General features: G+C 38.7%; 1 protein-coding gene across 1 annotated transcript in view; it reads right to left on the reverse strand.

Annotated features, from left to right (window-relative positions):
* Positions 1-3130: 3130 nt before the first annotated feature.
* Positions 3131-23763, reverse strand: part of NBAS (NBAS subunit of NRZ tethering complex) — a 191303-nt gene continuing 170670 nt past the window's right edge. The window contains exons 49-51 of the mRNA XM_074579377.1: positions 21582-21726; positions 14923-15051; positions 3131-3907 (exon numbers count right to left, since the gene is read on the reverse strand). Coding sequence (XP_074435478.1) covers positions 3632-3907; positions 14923-15051; positions 21582-21726 — 550 coding nt within the window. The 3' untranslated portion in view covers positions 3131-3631. The remainder of the gene's footprint in view (positions 3908-14922; positions 15052-21581; positions 21727-23763) is intronic.

Consider the following 23763-nt stretch of genomic DNA (forward strand, 5'->3'; position numbering starts at 1 on the left):
CTTCTGCATAGGGAACATGTTCTTATTGAGAAGAGCTGGCTGGATGGTCACCCACCGTCGCTCTCAGGAGTAAACGGCCCACAGTTTCACCCCTGTTTTTGTGGGTAACACAGACACGGTTACTGTCTGCAAACTGTGCCGTGAAATCTGACCTTGCACAGAATACCTGCCCAGAGGCTGGGTTTTGAAGGGAAAGCAGAGGTAAATAAAACAAGCTTGAAAAGCGATTGTGTTTTCGCAAGCGTAGGAGTTTTACCCCCCCCCCCCCCCCCCCATGAAGGTATCCATATTCTATGGCCATCCTCTCAAAGTGTGTTTTCACAGTACAGAATGTCAAACACAATAAATCACAGAAAGAATTATTATACAAGGAAACTATCTGAATCGTATGTGGCCACCCCCCTCGCTGAATTGCACTGCTTTGTTTATAAATACAGAAATGTCTACTCTACATCTGTTGCAATGACATACTGCCTCTGCTTACGATTTCCAGCAGAGAAAGAAACTGTGAGTTATGATCTTTCTTCCCTAATCTCTGGTTCAACTTATCCAAAAGAAAGGTGATATATTTTGCTGCTTTGGTACACCTCCCAGGCAGCAAAATGCTCCTCAAAGATGCAAACACCATCATCGCTTTTCAAGCAGAAGAGGATTAATTGCCCTAGGAAGCGTTGCTCCTGCAGACACAACTGAACTCTTCATTCACCTGCTCTAGGGAGCACAAGCATCTCCAGAGGATGGACTTGTTTTGGGTAAAAAAACCCCTCAGCTCATGCTGTATTCTGAATAGAGCCCAACTGCAAAGCAAACAAACTGACAAAACCAAACTGTCTCAAGTGCCAGTTCAGCACTTTGTGATTTATATTTTTTTTTGGTCCTAAGTAATCCAAGGTGAGTTTCTTAGCCTTAAGACCAATACAAAACAAAACAAAAAAACCCAAACCCAACACAATAACATTTGCTAGTGTGTCTTCCTCGCTCCCAGAGCCTCAAATGTTATTCCACCATACAGAAAATACTAAAAGGCTGGCATTGGGATACACATATACTTGTTACGTGCATCATCTTTCACTTTTTTTTTTCCTTAAATTTTATTTTATTTGGAACATACATTTTGGATATATATACTGAAGCTGTTCCTTATAGATAAAAGTTTTGAATAAAGCATAAATCAGGAGTAGTCCCGGCTGCAAGGAAAACATTTATCATGGATTTGTAATGCCAGCAAACCAGAAAATGGACAGAAGATCAATAACACTCATTAGAGCTTTATCTACAGCTCAGCTCTAAAGTGACACTAAACACAAACTTTTCAAGATCCTGAATGAGAATGGTCAGAAAAATCAAGCACTGAACTTATTAACCTGAGAGCAAAACATGCAGACAGACCAAAAAGCTCCATCGTAAAGTATGGAAATATCTTTTATATAATAATCCAAGGTTTTCTTGCAGGAGGTACGCCTTTGTGGTTTGCCTGCATCTACTGTTTTCCAGTTATGTTACCTTTTTTAAATTTTTCCTTTCTTTTCTCCGCAATTCCCATATACTTCGCTTTACTAGTCTGAGGCTTAAGCTAACATAAGAGAACAGTATTAAGGCAATATAGCTGAATGATATAAATTTGATAGGTATGTCAGATATATGGATGAGATAACCTTCCATACAACACTGCAGGACAGCTGCGACCAGCATGTACAAAAAAATAAATTAACAATCTGAAGAATTAAAGCATTGTTTAGAAATCTTGTTAAGAATCCTACGTAAGGTGGGAGGTAAGGCTAACACCTGAACAATTTTCAGAGTCGGTAAAAGCTGATACAACAAAGCAGATCCCAAGTCGAAGACGATGCTAGTAAAGAGTCAGTTTTGGTTCCACAAACATCATCATCAGTTTCTAAACCCTGAAGTCTAGGAAAGAACTCAGGAATACAAATTTATAATGAAATAGCTACTTCAAGCTTTTAACGCATTCATCTTCATTCTTTATGGTTTAGGCTCACATTTAGGAAAAAGGGGGATTTTAGAAACTACTGTCTCAATAATAGTCAATATGTTACTATATTGCATAATGAAGGGGCTGGCTATGCCAATTAGCAGAAAGCTGAGATAAGAGTGTTATTACTGAAGCAGAGAGCAACCACGCCTGAACTGGATCCCTCCGTTGCCAAATTTTGACTGAGTACTACCAGCGTTAATGGGATCCATCACCAGGGTCTGTACTGTGGGCATGGTACAGACAGCTAAATCACCTATATGAGCCGCAATCACTGCGCTAGAATGTTTTTCTTGTGTTTCATTTCTTTTGAGGAGAGGAGACTGTAGGGGGACCCCCAATACCCACACAAGAAAGTTCTCCAGATGACGGAGCCAGGCTCTTCACAGCACGTATGGTGGGAGGATGAGAGATGACGGGCAGAAGCTGCAATGAGACAGGTTCAAAAAAGAGGATATACTTAAAAAGCTTTTCAACATTGGGACAGCCAAGCAATGGGACATCCACCCTTGGAGGTTTTCAAGAGCCAACTGAATACAGCCCTGGGCAACCCACTCAACCATTAAAGGAACCCTGCCCTGAGGAGGAGGCTGGACTACATTACCTCTACAGATCGCTTAAAACCTGTATTATCCTATGATCATATCATGTGTACTGTTCCTGCACATTATTTAATCAAAATTGGATCTCAACACAAGATTAGACAAAAGATTTACAGATTAATTTCAACAACAAATTCCTATAAAAACGTGGAAACATCCAAAACCTTCTGGTAACGTAGTATAATAAACAGCCAGTCCCCTTGTTAAAAAACCTCAGAAAACAATCAGAAATACTTTGCCTTAGTAAGACAGAAAGGCATTTGAAAATAAACACACCTACTTAATTTTTCAGAACTCAGGAAAAATAGAAGTAAAATACTTTGGAAGTGCATTCACACGTTTTGTATTTGAGATGGGGCTTCCCAAATTGCAGAGGAATGTACCTCAAAGACTAGAACTGTCTCCAAGTATAGAAGAGTTCAGCTTGTCTTTATGAATAAACATCAGTGAAGAGAGACAAGAATTTCAGAAAAAGTGGCTGAAGAAAGAAAATATTTTTCTTATCTGTCTAAAAGGGGGGGAAAAGAGACTACAGTAAATGTAAAATATTTTATTCATTGCAAACAAAAGCTGTGGTAACAACATTGCACAATACCAAATTTTAAGGTTTTGAAATTCTCGGAAATTAGTCTTTGTTGTGATTGATTTTTTTCCTCCATATATCTTTATATTTTTACATTAGTTTTACATTACAACAAGAGAAAATTACTTACAGAAATTAAGACAAATTGTATATAACCTGCCATCTTACTAGTATTTCATTTATATGTCATAGAGTGTAATCATTTAACACTTTGATCTGAAAAGGATTATTAGATTCAATGCTTTTCTAGTCATATAACAGAATGATATGGTCCGCACCAATAATTTCTTTCAAACTATTAGAAGTATATGGGAATTCACCGTTTAAGCGTGCTGTTTGTATTTTCTACAAAACATAGGTAAATAACTTTGTTGCTTCACTAGAACAACAATTTCTCCCTTTTGTGTGAGATCTCCAGCAAAAAAAGCAGACAAATGCACAAACGCAACGCTTCTAGATCCAATGCTGAACAGCCTGGAGGGCAGCAGTGAAAGTCCTGAGTGCAGGATGAGTCCCTCGATGAGACATCAGGAGGGACCCGGCCTCTGCATTGAACCCCGCTTCTTTCAGTTGTTTTGCTATTTCCTCTACATCCCAGCCTCCTTCTCCCTGGTCGGCCAGTAAGTGGTCGATCAGGCGAGGATAGAAGGCGGTAGGTACGCACTTCACCACTAACTTGGCATTGAGGAGCAAGGAAAGTATTTCAGCATCACAACTGGAATCATCAACCTACGAAGAAAGAAAAATCCAAAGTAATTAAAAATGAATTACCAGATACGTCCATCAACTAGAACATGTCACGACTGTTCTAACTGCACAGAGCGACCTTGAAAGCAAGATGAGTATTCTGTACGGCTTAACAACCCGGATACACACTTTGCCGATATCAGAATATGTAAAGCTGTATCTTTAACAGTCTCTATCACATTAATATAAATATTTGACCTGCAGTTAACAACCTGGCTAGGATTCCATGAACAGCTTTACAGACTTTTCACAGGGTTTCATCCCCAGTGCAGAACAGACCACACCACCTACCTCCATATCAAGAATGACAACCTGAGGAAGGACAGAGCAGAATATATTAAATTTTGGTCACTTTCATTAGTATATGTTACCTTTCACCTATTAATGCAATACACAACATTCTCAGAGTCAACCAGATTTCCCAAAATTTCATCACTCACAGCAAGGATGAGATTTTCAGAAGACTACAACTTGTATTTTAAAAGATTTGGAGCACAGATCTCCTACCTCTGTGAGACATCCTGGATGCCTTAGAAAAATATGGTTACTTGATACATGAAAGCAGATATCCTCTTGAAAATCTCATCTATAGCTTTACAAATAACACTACAGAATACTTTAAATCCTATTTCAGTTAATTTTGACCTGTCTTTCCTAGGTTGCTTGAAATGCAGCGTTGTTTTAATCAGCTTAGGTGTCTTACCACTTCACGAAGTGCAAAAAACCAAATACATACAACAATAACACCAGCCAAAGGAAGGGTAGACAACAGTCAGTCTTCAATGAATGCATTCTATCGAGTTACAAATAAACTAATCAAAATTGTGCTACATTTACAAAACAACTTCTCAGTTTAAAAAAAAAAAATTACCTGTTTAGCCTCTGTTTCATTTTCCATAAAAAATGAGGTACCAACAAGTAATAAAGATCCTGTGATCCAGTGATTTGGTACCCGTGAAGACCAATTCAACTACTACTGTTGTGTGACCACATGACGTGACTACTGTATATCCAGATTTGGCACTGACACTTGAAATCTTGAAACGAAGCAATTTTAAATCTAATTATTGTAACAAACCATTTAACCCCGACTCTTTTCAGGACACCATTTAAAGCTTCCTTGTCTCTCTGTTTTCGTTCAAGCTAAAACTGTGCAGAGCTTCTCTTCCTCACATTCATGGACAATGGGCTGCATCCACTCCTTGCCCCCACCGCTGTCACCATGAGCACATTGCAACAGGCACTTCTTGCTTATAACCCAATTCTCTGTCCCATAAAGTTTCCACAACCATTTCTTAGTAACAGGTAACAGTGTCTGTTTGCAGGTTGTTGTTGTTTTCTTGTTTTTTAATTATGATTTTTCCCAGAAAGATTAAACATAAACAACCAAACGTACTAGTAAAAATCTTATCTACTCAGACACATACACTGTGAGAGACCGTGCACACAATTTAACATGGACCACCTAATGTAGGAGACTACTCTCTCCATATTTCCCATACACGTAGTCAAACCAGAAACACAATCCTCAAAACATAAATCAGAAGAGGTACATAATTTTCTCTTGAATGCACGGCATTGCAAGACTACCAAGGTTTGGCACCTTATTTCACAGAATCATAGAATCGCCTAGGTTGGAAGGGACCTTTCAGATCATCTAGTCCAACCATTGTCCATCAATCAAACTCTGACAAAAAACACCACTAAACCATATCTCGGAGCACCACGTCTACCTGTCCTTTAAATACCTCCAGGGATGGCGACTCAACCACTTCCCTGGGCAGCCTGTTCCAGTGCTTAATAACCCTTTCGGTGTAAAAATTTTTCCTAATATCCAGTTTAAACCTCCCCTGGTGCAACTTGAGGCCGTTTCCTCTTGTCCTATCACTCGTTACTTGGGAGGAATCAATATTACATTTGCACGTAGAGGAACACAGAATTCGTAAGGAACTACCAGGTAGCTCCTTGAATTGAAGTAGATGAGAAATCTGCCACTAGCTTCAGGAGAAAGAACTTCCTTTGAAATTACAAATTATTTTAGGAGAAAGGTCTTTACTGTACATAAATAATATTAGAATTACGAACATAAGTTTCTCTCCTGTGAAAGAGCTGAAAAGTCATCATGATGACTGAAAGCTCGTATGTGATAAGCAACAGAAACAGAATAATTTGTTGCTCTATTTTAGAAGATGCACTCTATGAAATATAAAATATAATTAAAAAAGGAAAAGGACAGAACATGAAATATTGTAGCATGATAAGTTGCTATGCTTTATCAAGTATGAATCCTTAGATAGTAGACTCCAGGTGAAGCTACTGTCCAAATAAGTCTTTTTATTGCCTTCAATTTACCATTAATAATACATGATCATTGCTTTCAATTTACTCTTTTCACTTGCTTTGGAACTTCAGAAGCTTTCCAGAAAAACAGAATGGCTTCATCATGTTAACCAGGAAGACTGTTTGCTGTTTCACCATCACGCTACTTCTTCCATTACTTCATTTAGATATTTGTGTTTTTCTTTCCATTGAAAACTTAAAAATAAACTTGATTTCCTCCAAGTCTTCAACGTTTTCATACTTAGTTACACGAACCTCTCACGGATTACAAAGCTAATGCAGTAGTGTAGGGTAGCAGTTCCAGGTCCAGTTTACTAATCGGTTCTAAGAACAGTAGGGATGCCCAGTCTTTAGGCTGGCCATTTTAAGTCTTTAATTATTCAATATTACCTCTAAGTTGTCATATGCTAATTACTGATGTGTTTTCCTGTTGAAGACGGGCTGATGATTAAATAAAATTCCTAGTGTTAGCATCTTGCAGCATACCATGCAGTATGCTAAGCCATTATCCAAACAGCTCTCGTCTTTTCTGAAATGGGAGGCTGGAGGGACATTCTCCCCCGCCTCCAAGCTCCCTGTGCTCTATTCTTGACTGGTATGTAGGACGCAACTTTACACAGGGCTTCAGTGTTTGATTCCACGAACATAAAACGCAAACAGTAATTACAATAATGAGATTAACAACAGATGGGAAGTCTGATTGAAATCAGTTTTCTAGGCTATTATTCAGTTAACGAAAAAGTCCTATAGATTAGTACAATTTCATACGCCAAAAACCTACAACTGGAGAGAGACGAGTCTGAAAGTAAAAGACCTTTTCTAGCATGAAATCATTAAACATCTGAGCTATACTGTGGGGATGAAGATGTCTGCATGCAACACAGAAGCAAAGCAACCTGTCTGTACTCATGCGTAAACGAGCTCCTTGTGTCCTTACACATAACAAAAGAGCACACAAAAGGCTCTTGGGTTGTGTCTGACAGCTCATCCTTAAGCTCAAATAGTCCAGTAGGTTTAAATTGATTAACATTTCCCAGTTTCTGACTTCAAGGCTGTCTGAAGACCTGGTCAGAAAGAGGAAACCTTTGTATCTTTGTAATGTAATTGTCTCTGGATGGAGACACAAGATGGCAACCAGACCCTGTGAACACATTTCAGCAGCTAAGGCCCCTGTCTATTCTGCAACTCTTCCTTAAATCCAAGCAGAGTCTGACAGGTGGGGGAAGAACACAGAGAAGCCAAGGTTTAATGAGAAATCTCTATAAAAATAGGCAGCTGAGAAAGATAGATTAACTGTTTGTTTTTATCAGTTTTGCAATTCTAGATCACGCCAACATTTTGGGTATCAATTGCATATGAAGAAACAGTCATTAATTTAACTAAAACCAAATGCACACGCAGAAATTCCTTACCAGCACCTATGCAGATTGTCAATAATGGGGGCACATCTGGCTGGAGTCCCCATCACCAGTGGTATTCCTCAGGGTTCAATTCTAGGGCTGGTTCTGTTCAATATCTTTATCAACAATCTGCATGTGGGATTTGAATGCACCACTAGCAAGTCTGCTGATGATACCAAACCAGGAGGTGCTGATGAGTCTCTTAAGGGACAAGAGGCCTTGCAGAGAGGTCTCGACAGACTGGAGCACTGGGCAGTCATCAATGGGATGAAACTTAACAAGTCGAAATACCAGATTCTGCAGCTAGGGCAAAGTAATGCCAGGCACAAGTATAAACTGGGAGAGGAGTGGCTGGAGACGAGCCCTGCAGAAAGGGATCTGGGGCTGCTGGTCGACAGCAGGCTCAATAGGAGCCAGCAGTGAGCCCTGGCAGCCAAGAGGGCATCCCGTGTCCTGGGGTGCACTGAACACAGCATAACCAGCCGGTCAAGAGGGGATTATCCCTCTGTATTCAGTGTTGGTGTGGCCTCACCTTGAGCACTGTGCACAGTTCTGGGCCCCACAGTTCAAGAAGAATGTGAACGTCCTTGAATGTGTCCAGAGGAGGGCAACAAAGCTGGCAAAAGGGCTGGAAGGAATGTCCTTTGAGGAGTGGCTAAGGATTTGTCTAGTTTGGAGAACAGAGGGCTGAGGGGTGACCTCACATTGCTCTCTCCAGCTTCCTGAGAAGGGGACGTGGAGAGGGAGGTGCTGATTTCTTCTCCCTGCTATCCAGTCATAGGACACGTGGGAACAGTTCAAAGCTGCACCAGGGGAAGCTTACACTGCACATTAGGAACCATTTCTTTACCAAGAGGGTGGTCAAACACTGGAAGAGGCTTCCTAGAGAGGTGGTCGCTGCCTTGAGCCTGTCAGTGTTTAAGAAGCGCTTGGACAATGCCCTTAGTAACATGCTGTAACTTGGTCAGCCCTGAAGTGATCAGACAGTTGGACAAGAGGATCATTGCAGGGCCCTTCCAACTGAAGCAGTCTACTCTATCCTATTCTAATAAATCAATGCATATTTCAAAACTATTAAGATAGTTTTATTTAAGTATCACTGCTCAGTGTATAAACTGTAAGATTTTTAAAAATTAAATCAATTTAAATTTAAATTAAGGCTAAATCCGTTTAAAATCAATTTTAAATTAGAACAACAAGGATTAACGCAAAAAACTACTAAAACACTAGAAAGGTAAACACACAGCATCTATTTAAAAGTAAAGTACACCACAGAGAGTATAATGATGGCTGTACAAGAAGTGACTCAGCAAAACTAGGACTCGTCAATCTATAAAAAAGGCAGCTTAGAGGGCATAGAGCAGACAGCAACCGCATACCAAATATTAGCCTACAGTAGATACAGACTCTCTAAATGGCGTTATATTTTCTTGTCCAAAATCACTCTTTTGACAAGAGTTGTAAACAAGAGAGTAGAACCCAGTTAAGATCATTACTAAAAAGCAATTTTACCATCCCCATGTTAAAAAGCTGCTGCTTCTGGGCAGACAGCAGTGGTAGGATCTTATTAACGAGTCACTTCTGATCTGCCTGCATACGCAGAGCCCTCACTATCCCAAGATCCTAACTAACTCTAAAAACACTGGTTCCAGCAAAGTTTATCACTGATCCCAGAAACACTGTTCCAGTGATATGGGATGCAGCTGACTGCAGTTTAAGCAAGTCTCAGAGGTGCAGGTATCTTCTGCACAAATGAATATACAACCACTTTCCATATTGTGTGAACATGTGAATAAACTATAAAGCACAATAATGACAAACTCAGAGTACATTATGCCTATCTGGACTTCCATGTTGAGGGTGCTAAATTTTTCATCAGTGTAAAACCTGTTACTTCTGGAAGGCTTAAAGGGGAGAACACTTTTCTTACCCATCTCTCCTTCAGTAGGATCTGACGGTGCAGATTTAGTGTGGTGCCCAGGCACAATGCACACAAGTAAAAGAACTAAGAGGGATAATTATGCTAAGGAGAAGAAATCCTCACTTTTTTTTTTCTTGACTTCCACACCTATTTAGGTATTGGCTGAAATCTACTTTCAAGATGTAGGCACTCAAGTGGTGTCTCTGATGACTAGCTCACTCCTTTAGACTGTGACGATCAATACCTTTCCTTGCTAGAGACACACATAGTCATTTGAGAAGTGAGACAGAACAGAAACAGAACTGCCACAGATGCACTCGTAATTTCCACTGAAGCAGTGCTACAGCACTCTGCTTCAAATGGGGCTTGTGCATTTTATCAAAGGTTTCTTAAACCCAGAATTTATAAATGGATCTGCATGTACAGATTGAAAACCTCATCTCAGCAAGGTTCCCCTCAACAGGTACGGAAGTGAGGACCCACTTGTACTCTGCCTCCGCGAGTCCTGAACTCTTTCTGCACGTCTTCAGCATGTCGGGTAGGAGCCTTATCCCAGACCTGTAAGTGCTGTTCTTGAAGAGGACACGGGATCCAAGCTGTTTCCCCACTGCCCTTGGCAAATGATCCCAGCACGAAGCAGTTGTACAACCTGTATTCACCCCTACACTGACTGCTGTATTTCTGAATCAGAATGACAGTTTGCGTCTTACGCTGAACTCAGCGCCATCAGTGCATAATTAGTAAGGGTTAAGCATGCCTGCCTGAGGCTCTGCCATCAGCACACTCATGTTACGAGCTGCAAATGGGCTCAGGCTTGAGGCACTCACCTCTACCAAGGCAGCAGGTCTCCTGGGAAAGCAGAGACTGGGAGCCTGCAAGTTTTAAGAAAGCTTGTGTGTGAAACAGGTGGGTGAAGGTCAGCTTTGCCATAGGTGGCACCTTCTCTGATGTACTTAGAAGAGGAACTTGAGGCATCTAAAAGGCTTTACTGATAAATCACTGAGGCCTGCACAAATTCATGCAACCATGAACCTAAGAATTTTGTGGATCTGCTCTCCAAAGACCAAGGAGGCATCTTGTATCGACATCCAGTATTTTTTCTGGTTGCTAATATAGCCTACATGGACATTGTACCTGTACTTGCTATGATGCAGTATATCTGAAAAGAAAACAAAAAAAATCTCTCCTAAAGAGCAAATCAGGGTCTGGGCAATTCCCTGGCAGCACTGTTTGTGCAGGTGTCTAGAGGGTCTGGTATTAGCAATAGGCAATATTTCATCCATAACTTATGCATTATGAAATATGGATACTAATGGGAAGATAAGAGCTGCTGCTGATGTAACAGCAGCAAAGAACGGAACCTGCTGTTTCCCACAGTATTAGCTCTCCACTACTACTGGAGGTAACGATGCTTTTCATTTTATTCTTGAATGGAGTCTATATAGGGCAAATAAATAAGGGGGAGAAGAAAACAAAGAGATGTTAAAAAAAAACGCTAGAAAACTAACCCAGAGGGAGATATTTTACCGTAATCACCGTTAGCTTATATACACATAATATAACAGGATTTCTTTTAAAAGGTAAGCCACACCAAGTGAGTAGACATAAATGGCAATGGAGACAACTGGAGATTCCATTATTTTACACATTCTTTTGGATTTTTTTGTACCACATTTTTCAATAAATCATGTTGCAAAGGTAGTCTCAGTACTTCATCACTGAAAGTATATCATGTAAACTGAGCTAAAACACTATTTTAGATTAACTAAAACCATTTTCCAGTTCTAGTTTCTATTAAAGCCTTGGTTGAAGAAGTATTTGCACTGATTATATTAACTCCCATTTGTTGGCTGTTTAAACAATGTAACTACCAACAGGTAATAGAATATTTACTTGCTCTGTCAGAAGTATAAAAATCCATCTTAATCTTCAAAAGATAACCAACTGAACAGACAACACTGAAACCATTCTCAAAACCAATCTGACTCCCAAGGGCAAACGAAGTGCTATTGGCAGTAATAAGCTTATTTAAGTAAACTGATTTTTAAAATTATTCACGCACCACACAACAGAGAGGAAGAACAGTTATTTCTGTTATCCAAAAGAGACAAGTGGCAGATTATAAAAAGATACACAATAAAGAGAGAGGTCTGCAATTTCAAAAAAGCTTACACAAAAGCTTGGTTGTTTTATTACAGGCAAAAGCTATACAATTCCTAGTATCAGCACTTCAGCATCATCCTTAACTGTAAACATCCATAAAGCTGTCAGCAACATACAACAAATGGCTAACTAATACTTGGTATCAGCAAGCAAGTGCTGTATTTTTCTCACAGCCGCGTTTGTGAGCTGTGTTAGCACTATGTCAGGGAATCAATAGCTATGATTTCCCTTTGCCAGATGTTATTCGTCCTTTTCCTGTTTAATGTAAGCAGAAGTGGGCTTCCTATGAAAAATTCATTAAGAATTCTACAAAAAGCATTAACAGCCCAAATACTGTTTTTAAAAAGCAAAAAATACGCATACAAAATTATACTGAATAAACAACATTGACGTAGCTAGGCGATATATGCACTTTTAGTACAACACCAACTAATATGATCATCAGAGATGCATATAAAACAAGCAGCAAATATACTTTCTAAACAATATATGAACAGCTTTTAAGTTCACCATGGCACTCTTCTGTACTAGCTGCTTTTCTAACACTGGCAGTGGAATGTCACATTCAAGGTACTGGATAAACTCTATGCCTGACGTAATGAAGTCAATAGTTAAATTTTCATTGACTTAAAAGAAAACATCAGGCCAAAGCTAAGTGCTTTGAAAATTCTAGGTTATGCAGCACTCTTACAGAACTATGCGCTCAAGTGAATACTGAATTTAGAAGGAAAAGTTAAAAACAGCTTATCAAGCTGCCTCCTGCATAAGAAGGCCAAAAAGAATATTATTTTAGGCATGCACAGGTTTACAAAGTGCTTTTATTAGTAAGAAGATAATATGGCTCCTGGCCCTAAAAGTTCAATATAATGCAATCAACCTAGAGTGTAGAAAATTGAAAGCCATAGCACACTAGAAAGAAAAGGCCAGTTAAGAGAGCAATACAATTAGCAGCCATTCAGAAAGTGCTACTGCACAGCATTGTGCTTTAAAAATAGTTAAACAAAATGTACTCGGACACAAATTCCTGCTGGCAAGCTTTAGAGCTAGTCACTTGCATAGCAGCTTTCATCTGTTCACAAAAAAGTCAATTTTAAAAGGTTAACAAGAACATACAGACGAGAACGTGCACGCATATATCAGATCGCCGGTTGCTTTTCTGTGAGACCGTCTTGTTTAAAAAACAGTCACAAAACCCCCTTGCTTTGCAGACACAAAATCTGAAGTTGCCGTTGTAAAAGAAAACTATCAATATGCTAAAGATCATCTACTATTGTTTTGGCGGTTAATATTTATAAAATTACATTTTTGTGGAAAATTCCAAATATTTGTCGTGTATCTGTATGAAATCAAAAAAGGAATAGGAACACCTTCACAAAAACCTGTTGTTCTTTGTTTAGAATGCCAAACTCAACTAGAAACGCTCCAAATTAATGGATGCTAACTATGACATAGGAATTTTGATACCGGCAGATGTGCATCACGTATCATACGCCCTGCCTCCTTCCATACAACCATTTTAAATGTTCATAGAGGACGGGTTAAAAAAAGCTGGTGCTTTAGCCATTTTGGTAGCTAATTCCTTCTGAAAGAAAGTTAGCAACATTTGAGATGGAGCCTACGCTTCCAGATATTTTGTTTCTCTGACTGGTCTTCACCACTGTGTTCCGGAGTCCTCCGGAAGGGGAAGGGAATAATTCCTTTCACAGGCTATCCAATGGGAATAAAAAGAGAAAGCTTCTGGAATACAACGTGCAGCATTAAGAAGGAAAGACACAGCGCATGAGGAGGAATAAGTGAGGAAGAGAGACTTAAGGGAGAAACCTGACAAAAGCAGGATACAGAACATCTTTTCTAGGGAACACAGAACAGTGTGAAAGTAGGGAACAGCACTGCACAGTTTGTTGCAACCAAGGAATCCGAAAAATTTGTTGCGACTTCTGTAACTAGAGCAGAAGGCCTGTCCTAGAAGGCTCCTGCAGAAACGGGGAATGTTTGCCTACTTTGTGTGTCTCAGAAAAAAAATTATAATTTCAATTTGAATTCTTAGCAATCATATTTTTAAAGCTTTTGTGTTTTGTGGATGCTGATTTTAAAAAGATATACACAGTTCCATTTCTGTTTCCGTATGAGCAGTTTCATTTTTAAGTAGCATATGGGAAATTTACCATCAATTATAATTTATATTGTAATACACAACCAAGAGCTCCCTAAGATACAGTGCAGAATTTGGAAATATTAAGATATGTGGTTTTTCCACTGAAATATTGTCACTCTCAAATGTTCAACCCAGTTAATTCAGTCAGGTAAGAAAGCCGTTCCTTTCATGTAAAGGTCTGAGACAATACTTCCCTTCTCTTTTCTGATCGAGTGCTAGGTCGTAGACCACAGCCACCATAAAATCCAAGAAAGTCAGGTTGTACATGCACAAGTTCATTTAAGAGCTTGAAGATGTTTTCAACCCACCTCAGTTTTCAGGAAAGAAAAAAAAAAAGATAAAAGATAATATAATGCTTTTGTCTAGGAGACTAGCTTTCATTTTTTTAGGTGTTCCTTCTTAACTCAAGAGCAAATACACAGGAAAAAGAGTAATGTAATTTTATATTAACAATTGAAAAATTCACAGTAATGTCTTTCAGTTCTTGTCCAAAGAAAAAAGACAGAGTTTTGGTGAGCTTTTTTCCCCCCAGAAACTTCGCTGCAGTATCGAATAAAATCTGTTTAGAATTGCATGAAAGTCCCCAAACATCTTGCATTTTAACCTTTCTACAACAAGACCAGTGATGTAACAGCTCTCCACGTGTACACGAACAAGTATGTCAGAAACAAGCTACCTCATCTGATGTACTATTATCACTTAAAAAAAACAACCCAAAAGAGCTAGAATATGAACCCAGAGATAACAATCTACTTTATATAATAAAATAGCTTCTGTTCCAGCACACTGACTTAAAATAGCATACTACATAATTTAAAGAAAGTGCTATGATGTTTAATCACCTCAAGTATATATAAAAGATCTTACTAGCCCCGCGTTACTGCTCACTGTGGACACAATAGATGTGGAAAACATTAATAATGATAAGGGTCTCAATAGTTTCTGCTTACTACATGAAGATAAAGGAGCTAATTTATTACCTGAAACTCTGAAAGGTGGTTAATTCAATTGCTCATACCTTAGCAACAGCTTTTATTTGCTCCAGTGCCACAGCGTGAAGATCTTGATCTTTGCTTTCTAGCAGCAGTTTCAGTGATGGCAGCAGGAGGGACTGGTTAAGCAGCAGCAAACATAATTCTTTTATGCACTGAAAATAAAAGTAAACTCATTCGGTGAGATCTCTGGAGATACTAGCATCATCATTCACACTAAAATTTATGAAAATTCTATGTCAAATGCAAAATGAAAACAAACTTTTAAAACAAATGAACTCCCAGTTGGAAATAACTCTTCAGAAACTTGAAAGGACAAATTTTTAAAAAATGTGGAATACAGGGTTATAAGTGCAACATTTAATATATTAAGACAAGGCAGGTACTGCATCACCATTACAAACCAGAGTTTTACTGAAAGAACAACAGAGCAATCACAGCTCTCTGTGGGACTAATACATTTGTGCTTCCTGAAATCCTGCAAAGCGCAGGAAGAAACTTAATGGACACCTGTGACATTTCTGTAAGTCAATTATGCAATCATAAAAGTGGAACAAAATAAAGAGGAAATCACAGTACATACCAGAGTTCAACATCATAAAGCTCTGTTGTAAAACATTTTCAAATTTTATACCAATTTTTATATACAATTAAAGCTTGGCAAATTAACTTTCCCTCATTCATCTAATTTCTCATCTTTTATAATACAGCACAAATTTAGCATCATTAATCTTCTGCAGGAAGAAACTGTGCAGAGAAAAAGTTTTTTTGAAAAAAAAAAAAAAAAAAAACACCCCCAGAAAACTCCCAAAACCCACAAACCTAACAAACCTACTGTGTATTTCCAAATCTTTGCCTTGGCCTTTATTTAAAGCAAACAAACAAAACCTCGTACATGAAACTTGTGGCTTCCCCCCCCCCCCGCCTCAACACCACAGTGATTTATTCATTTATACATTAAAAAAATATTTCGACTAACAAATTATGTTATAAATCAAATAATAACTTCCCTTTCCCTTTTGGTCATTTTTCAAGAATTTTGGTCATTGGCCACAACCACTTCCCAATGAGGTCCAGAGATGTCCCATATTCCAGGACAACCTACACTAAGTGCTCTGGGTATTGTGTGATAGTCACCTTGAAGGTGGTACCCAACTCAGAGGCGCTCTCTGTTTCACTCCAACATTTAAAGAGCAATTGTTGAAGGAGCTCATCAGCTAAATACTAAGTTGGGAGAACGCAAGTCTTCCCCCCTCCCCCCCTTTTTTTTTTTTAAACATCTTTTGAAGTTTAATGACAAGTGTTACAATTTAATGACCAAAATCATAGAATGGTTTAGGTTGGAAGGGACCAGCACTGTTTTAGTAGCTGTGAACCTAAAAGCCTAAGAATTATTTGAAGATGAAGAGATGTTAAACGCTCCAATTGTAGCATACTGCAGAGACACCTGGCCTTGCTTGGTAGCACAGGCAGGTATCTGCTGCACGTTGCTCACTCTTTTCTAAATTTATACTTTCAAGAAACACTACCTAGAAGGATATATTCTATCACGCTGAGCTCTGAGTCACTGAGGCTTGTTCTCTTGGCTGGACTCGTTCCTTTAAACTTGTAATCTGTACTGCTACAGATGATGTTTTCAGTGAAGGGTACGATACAGGATCAAGGAATAAGAAGATTAAATACATACGTTAAGCTTTGTCTGATCGGTCGTATGTTATTAAACTTCTGATAATTTCATATTCCATTGTATTTCTTTTGAGCAGTATGGCTGCCATACCAGCAAACTTACTGAACGCAAAGTTAGACAGTCACACTACACGTCTCCTTTTCTTGAAAGGGTGTATCCACGGCAATAAATGCAGCTTATGTTCAGTAACATAAATTCCTAGAGTCAGAACATACATAACCTGAACAAAACAGCAATTTTACCATGCTTGCTTTTTCTGTCTGAAAGCCTCTCAAAACTAAATGGAGAAGCAGTGCTTTAAGAAATAACCCTTCAGTATAAAAAGGCTCTCTAGAAGAGCTCCAAATCATATTTTTCAGTTGTGTGGGGAAGAAAAAGAAACTAAGCAAATTGGAAAATGTAACTAGGTACTGTACATTTTTACAGCAACAGGGCAGGGAGAGAAAATATGCTGATGTTGAATCAGTTTGTTCTCCCAATGAGCTGCTTTAAGATAAAGAAAAATTAAATCTCTCAGCAAGCAAATGCAGTAATATAGATATTAACACTGTTGTTTTCAAAGAAATAGCATTTAACTCAGATGATATGCCGGCATTTTGTTTTCTTCTTAGATACTTCACAATTACACTCTAGTATTGGTTACACATGCCAACGGGACGTGTTCTAACACAATCTGCTTTGCTCATCACAGATGCATAAAGGCCTCCACACAAGAAAACACACGTTTAGCTATCCGATTAACTTCTGTTTACCTTACACTAGCAGATTTTGAAGCCAAAGGGCGTTAGATTTCAGGTAGGTACCAGTCAGATGACTTGAGTTTGTGCCTGACAACGTGTCCAGCAGACATATCCAAGTGTCACCTATAAAACCATCATCTCTCTTGAGGGAGAAGTATACGCTCCAACAGTTAATTTTACTTACTGTCAAAATATCATGCCTTATGCTAAAATTTAACATGTTATAAATTAAACTCAATTGTTTCTTGTTACGCCTTTCTTTGTAATTAAAGCGTTTTATAGCTTCTGTTCCATCTAAAAAATATCTGCAGAATAAAACCAATCACCTCTTGATCTCTGGTAAGCTAACACACCGCACTCCTTCAGTCTTCCACTCTCATCCGTGCACTAATTTTTGCAGGTTTTCTCTTTTGCCTCATTTTTCAGTGTCCTCCCGAAATGTAGCTATACTAACAGAGTGTTTTATTTTAATGCCATTTTTACTAGTGGTTTATGAAGAAGGGTACTTCTTATCCACTCTTCTTCACTTGATGTCTCTTATCAGTAAGACTCCACTGCCTATTTTCCTGGTACACTTACGACACAACATCAGATTAATGACACAGTGATACAAAAAAGTCAGTAACCAAAAGGTAAGAAATGCAAAGTGTTAAATATTTTGTTTCAATTCTTGTTAAAAGATTTCAGGCAAATGAACAATTAACAGTTGACAATAATAATAATGGGTGAGACCAGCATTGAAAATTCAGTCTCAAATAATAATAAAAAAAAAAAACGTATTTCTGGGGCTATAAAAAATTCACCCCAAAACACCTAAAGAAATAGTAAGTCAAGTTAAGGGACATCACCCTTGAGAACACGACAGGTTACACAGGACCGGAAAAGAGAAATACAGTCTGTCTTTCGGACATGGAAGAAAGCAGGCATGCAAGGGGGAAAGTATTATGGACCTATCGGATACTCCCAGTTCATGAAAATCATCAAAACACATAGTGAAAAAAAGACAAACAAAAACATTGTACAGAAATATGTTCCTAAAGACCCCTGCAACAGGTTCTGCGGTTAAGAGTAAGGCCATCACTATGGCATATTTTAAGTTTAGCAACACTTTGAAAACGTGACACAAAACACTGTCAGAGGCACCAGGGAAATGAGTTGTAGGATAGCGTGGTCCAACTTGCAAACCCCTGGAGTAGCCTCCATCCCTTTTCCCACAGGAAGGGACTGGACAACTTGCCAAATAGACTGTCCAAATAGTACAAACACCTTCTCGTACGTCTATTGCTCGTCGTATGGCTGCACTGCTGCTCTGGGCAGCAACTGGAAATCCAACCCTAGGCAGCAAGCCACCACTCACGGTGCTTCTCAGAGCAACACAAGTGCCTTTCTTTTCTGGAATATGCACTTTAAAACACTTGAGTGCCTGCCTGCCGTGAGAGGCTGCACTTAGAGCGGGTATGATGTTACCTGTGAGAGGGACAAGGGAAGTCATAAATCAAAATCTGGATTACCATGATTTAGCTGAAACTTTTGTCTTCTCTCTAGTTATGCAGCTATGAATGGTTCACTGTAACACCAGTGAGACTCATAAAATGGATTTCGTAAGAGTCTGTTTTGGGTCCAATATTATTCAGTATTTTCATGGATGGCTTTAAGGGCTGGATAATGAGTACACACAGTATTGTGTCTGGAGAGGCTGAAAGCAGACCAAAGGGCAGCATTTAAATTCAAAATTATCTGAACAAAACGATCAGAGACAACCGTGAATGAAGAAAAACATACAATGTAAACTCATATATAAAAAATGGGAACAACTAGCTACAGAAATAGAAAAAATGAGACCAACTGGCTGCTATATTATTCCAGGAGATAAACATCTTATAGCCACTAGGACCCCAGGGTGACTACAGGTAAGAGACTAGATGCATCCTCCCATTTAGGTCTCTACATTAACTGACACACGACCCACACTTTAACACTTACTGGGGGGAGAAGGATTTGCCCCTTTCTCAAAAGATTAATCAGGCAGTGCAGGGGATGTCAGACAGTCCAAACACATGTGCATTCCAAGCAAATAAAACAATGCTTATTTCAACTAAGAGGAATGGAAAAAAAAAAAGAAAAATCTATCCACTGCATAATGCAAATAAAAACCACGACAGACACACACACGGATGCAAAGATTAAAGCTGTGCAACTCCTCAAAAAACATTAAAAAAAAGAACTTGCCCCTAAAAAACTAGAAAGACCAGCAGGAGGTGGAATAAAGGAAGAGAGAAACCTTTCTAAATACATCTGAAGAAACAGTCTAACTTCTAGACCATCATGACTTGAAGTTAAATGTTTCTTCCATCACAGCCTCTGGACTTCAGAATGGCAAATGTAATTCATGGTGATAAACTGATCTCTCAGTTTTTAGAATTCCATCATTCTAGGTCTGTCTTCTTAATCAGTTATGTATTGAAATGTGAAGTCATCTAAACAGGTTAATTGTCAGTAATCAGATTTTGATCTTATTCAGCCACACGATCTCAGCTCTCTAATTTTGTACTTAAGTACCGTAGCTGTGCATACAAATAAGTTACTTAAATTATCCATGTCATTCCCCCTCTTCCCAAGCAGAGACTTGAAGCAATATAGCCTGTGTTTGTAGATAACTATACAATTCCACATTTTAGTGCGATTCCTGTTGACATACAGCTTTCTAGTCACAAAAACAGTATTTCACGTTGGTAAAGCCTGAGGACCAGAATGTCTTCATATTATGTATATTCACACCCACACAGAGGGCTCTTCCAACATTAAAAAGGAAGGCACCTCCAAGCAAAGCTGCCAACCAGTATCAGAACTGTGTGTAAATAAAGAATTCAAGAAAAATTTTACTCAATTGAGAGAATCAATCAAACCACGACCCATCCTTGAGCAGAACTCTTGGTAAACTGACTGCTGAATGACAGTGACCTTCAGTGGGATTTGTCTTCGTGGTTCACTGAGGTGAGTTCAAAAATTCTGCTTTGACAGTTTGACTACTCCTACACATGAGTAAGGTCATGAATTTACAAGCTATGATGGGCCATTCAACGCCTTGTAAAGAAAAGCTATATATACATACGCCAGTCCCAGGGATAGGGAGACCTGCCTTCCACTAAATTTTTTGTTGGAATGAATGAATGAAGTGCATTTATCATTTCAGTTTACTGACACCTTCTGGAATCATGTTCTGCATAAATTTTGAACTTGACTTAAATCAGTCTGTTGGACTATTTAAAAAAAACAACCCACAGCCCACCTGTCTGCATTTTAAACAAAATGTTTTGTTTCTATTTTGCTTCTAGTCTTAACATCAGCTGTTTTCTATAACAGACTGATTGCCTGAAGATGATTATAAGGGATTAATCAGCCTACTAAAAATATGCACACAACTACTCTGAAGTTGTGTGAAGTTTATTAAGCATTTCTCAAATCTGTCTTCATTAGTATACAATGTTTACGTACAAAATGCTTCAATAATTTTATACTTAAGAAATGCTTGTATTGAAGTATGCATACATAGTTAAGGAAGACAAAAACATCATGGTTATTACAGAGCAATTACTTGTGTAGTAGGGGTTTTTTTCCCCCATCATCAACACATTTTTTTCAAGGATTCTCCGCTAAATCTTTAAACTAACAGCCTTTGCCACGCTAGCATCAATGACAATGCACTACTAAAGACCTTCCATAAATACTTCAAAGAATAATTTACACTGAAACAGACCTCTAAAGGTCAGCTAATCCAAATAGCGCCCACTCAAAGCAAGCCCAACAAGACCAAACTGCCCATGACATGATCCAGTCAAGTTCTGAATTCCTCCAAGGACAGCGACTCCATATCTCTTCTAGGCATCCACCTATTCCAATGTTTCACCACTTCAATGGTGAAAAACGTTTTCCTTGTATGTACTGAGTTTTTGATGACGTAACTTGTCTCCATTGCCTCTTGTCCTGTCACTAAGCATCTCTGAGAAGAGGCTGGCTCCAACTCCTCTACATGTTTCCTCATCTGCATATTTTAAGACAGCAATATGATCTCCCACAGTCATTTCTTCTTAAGACAGAATAAACCCAATTCTCTCAGGCTCTCTACATTTATTGCGCTCCAGCACCCTAATCATCCTGTTAGCTCTCCATCAGGCTTGATCCAATATGGCAACATCTTTCTTGTACTTGGGACCTCAAAACAGGACTCATACCCACCATATCTGAAGTTAAAACTTACCTTGACAGGGATCATGTGCTTTGTGTCATACAAAGAACGGCAGATTTTCAAAATTTCGTTTCCTGTGTTCTCCTTTTCCTCAGGTGGGCATCGCTGTAGCATAGCAGTCCCCAGTTTCACCCAGGGATTATCATCTGTGCATGATCTGCCCAGAATAAACAGAGTTGTACAGAGAATATAAATATGCATACATACCCCTACCATTTTCTGTAGGGTTTTTTTTTTTTTTTTACTTTTTTTCCTCTCTTTTTTTTTTTTGGTGAAGTAAAGTATAATCTCATGAAAGAGAGAGGACGAAGTTTTGAGACGAGTTACTATCCTGATGCCATCATTCTTCCCATGCAACAAAGAAGCTTAAAGTATTTTGAATTATGATATGTTGTTACAATCCCTGATGGATCACGCACCAGATAAAGATCGATCAAATTGGAATAGCATAGGAACAGCTTCTCCTGGCTTTATACCAGCTAATTTCCCAAGCAGAATGGTATCGAGGGAGGGGTGACAAGAATCCAGCATTTGTAATTTTGTTTGCTTTGATCACATTCTAACAGCATCTGTCTCTCAAGTATCTGTCTCTTGCTTCTGAGTGAAGAAAATATTTCCAAGATTCACATTCTAATTTTCAAGTCCAACAAGTATAAACAAAAATAAACCTTTCTTATAGCCCATCGAAACAGGGTGGGAAAATGGAAGTACATGTATCTGTACTTATCCGTTAGTAGATATGGATGCAGATACGTTTGTTTTACATATGAAGTTCTGTGTGGAATTAAAAGAACATTTTAAGTGTCATGTCACCATTACAAAGTCAGACTTAAGCAGATGGCAGACAGTAGATACAAGTGAATTTAATCACACATGATGGCAAAGGCAATGTTTATGATAAAGTTTTGTTGCTGAAACATTTCTTGGCCCAAAGCCGCTATTTGCTAGATGATGGAGATGCCTGGCTACTTTTGTTAGGGGTAGGTGTGCTTGCTAGGACTGCACGTACTGACAAAAATGGGTAGCAGATTGGAGCTTTTAAAGGAAAGCATGAAGTATAACACCGGACCACATCTACCTGCCATTTTCCTAATGTGAATTAAGTTAATGCATTTCAATTCCCATCTACAATGGGCTAAAATCATGCACGATCACAGCTTAGATCATGATTACATTGAGCCACAGTAACACAAGCACTATGTTCACCTGTGCATAACCTTAGGAAGGCATAAAAGGTGGTTTAAAAATCACCCCATCAATCTCTTCGGCCATTAATTAGCAACCCAAAGTCATGGGAAACTTTTCATTTTAGCTTGAAGGAAAAAAAAAGAAAAATCACAGGAAGACCAAATCTGTCAGGTTCGTCTTCAAATTTAGTGTAAATTAAGATACTCATCCAGCACATGTGGGAAGGAGTAGTAAAGTGTTGTCAAAGCACTGCTTTTCAAAGATATTACTTGGCATTAATTGTTGAAAGTAACACATTAATATCACTATAAACTGAGTCTGTTAGGAGAGTCTGTTGGATTGACATATATCAAGGAATAGGTCCGACAACTCTGGAAAGGACAATGACCAATATCTACTATTTCGTATATAAAAACTCTCTCCTGATCATCCTCCACTTTCAAAAGTAGATACTGTAAACAAATAAAGCAAGCTCCACATGAAGCTGACATTACATCCTAACATGAAAACCAGACAGAGATGCTAGGAATGAGTAACTTTGAATGCAAACCAAACAGAAATCATTATCTTTATTCCTTCTGACAACTTAATTGAGCCTTTCTATCAGTCACAGTCACTGAGCACAGAGCCGCCACAACTCCAGCTGGCAACTGCAGAGCTCCTTCTCTCCTCTCCTCTCCTTCCAACCTGGTGGGTCGAACCCAAAGATGCCGGCTTATTCAACAGGCAGAACATGATGCACTTAATCTATGAACCCCCAGTAAGGTTAGGAGACGAAAAAACAAAACCCTGCAACTTCATCTTTGCCACCAGTTAAATTGATAGCTCCTGCTATGTGATCCATCTCTTGCCTAAAGGCACGGAGAGTCATAATGAATTTCCATTTTTATAGCTGCTGCCTCCAGAGTACATTAAGAAAACCTATAAGAATTTCCCAGTAGAAAAAGAAAACAAAAATCCCACTACAAAAACCAGAAGTCAGAAATAACCAGAAAGATGCAAGGCC

This window comes from Larus michahellis, chromosome 3, assembly GCF_964199755.1.
Source record: "Larus michahellis chromosome 3, bLarMic1.1, whole genome shotgun sequence".
Taxonomy (NCBI): Eukaryota; Metazoa; Chordata; class Aves; order Charadriiformes; family Laridae; genus Larus; species Larus michahellis.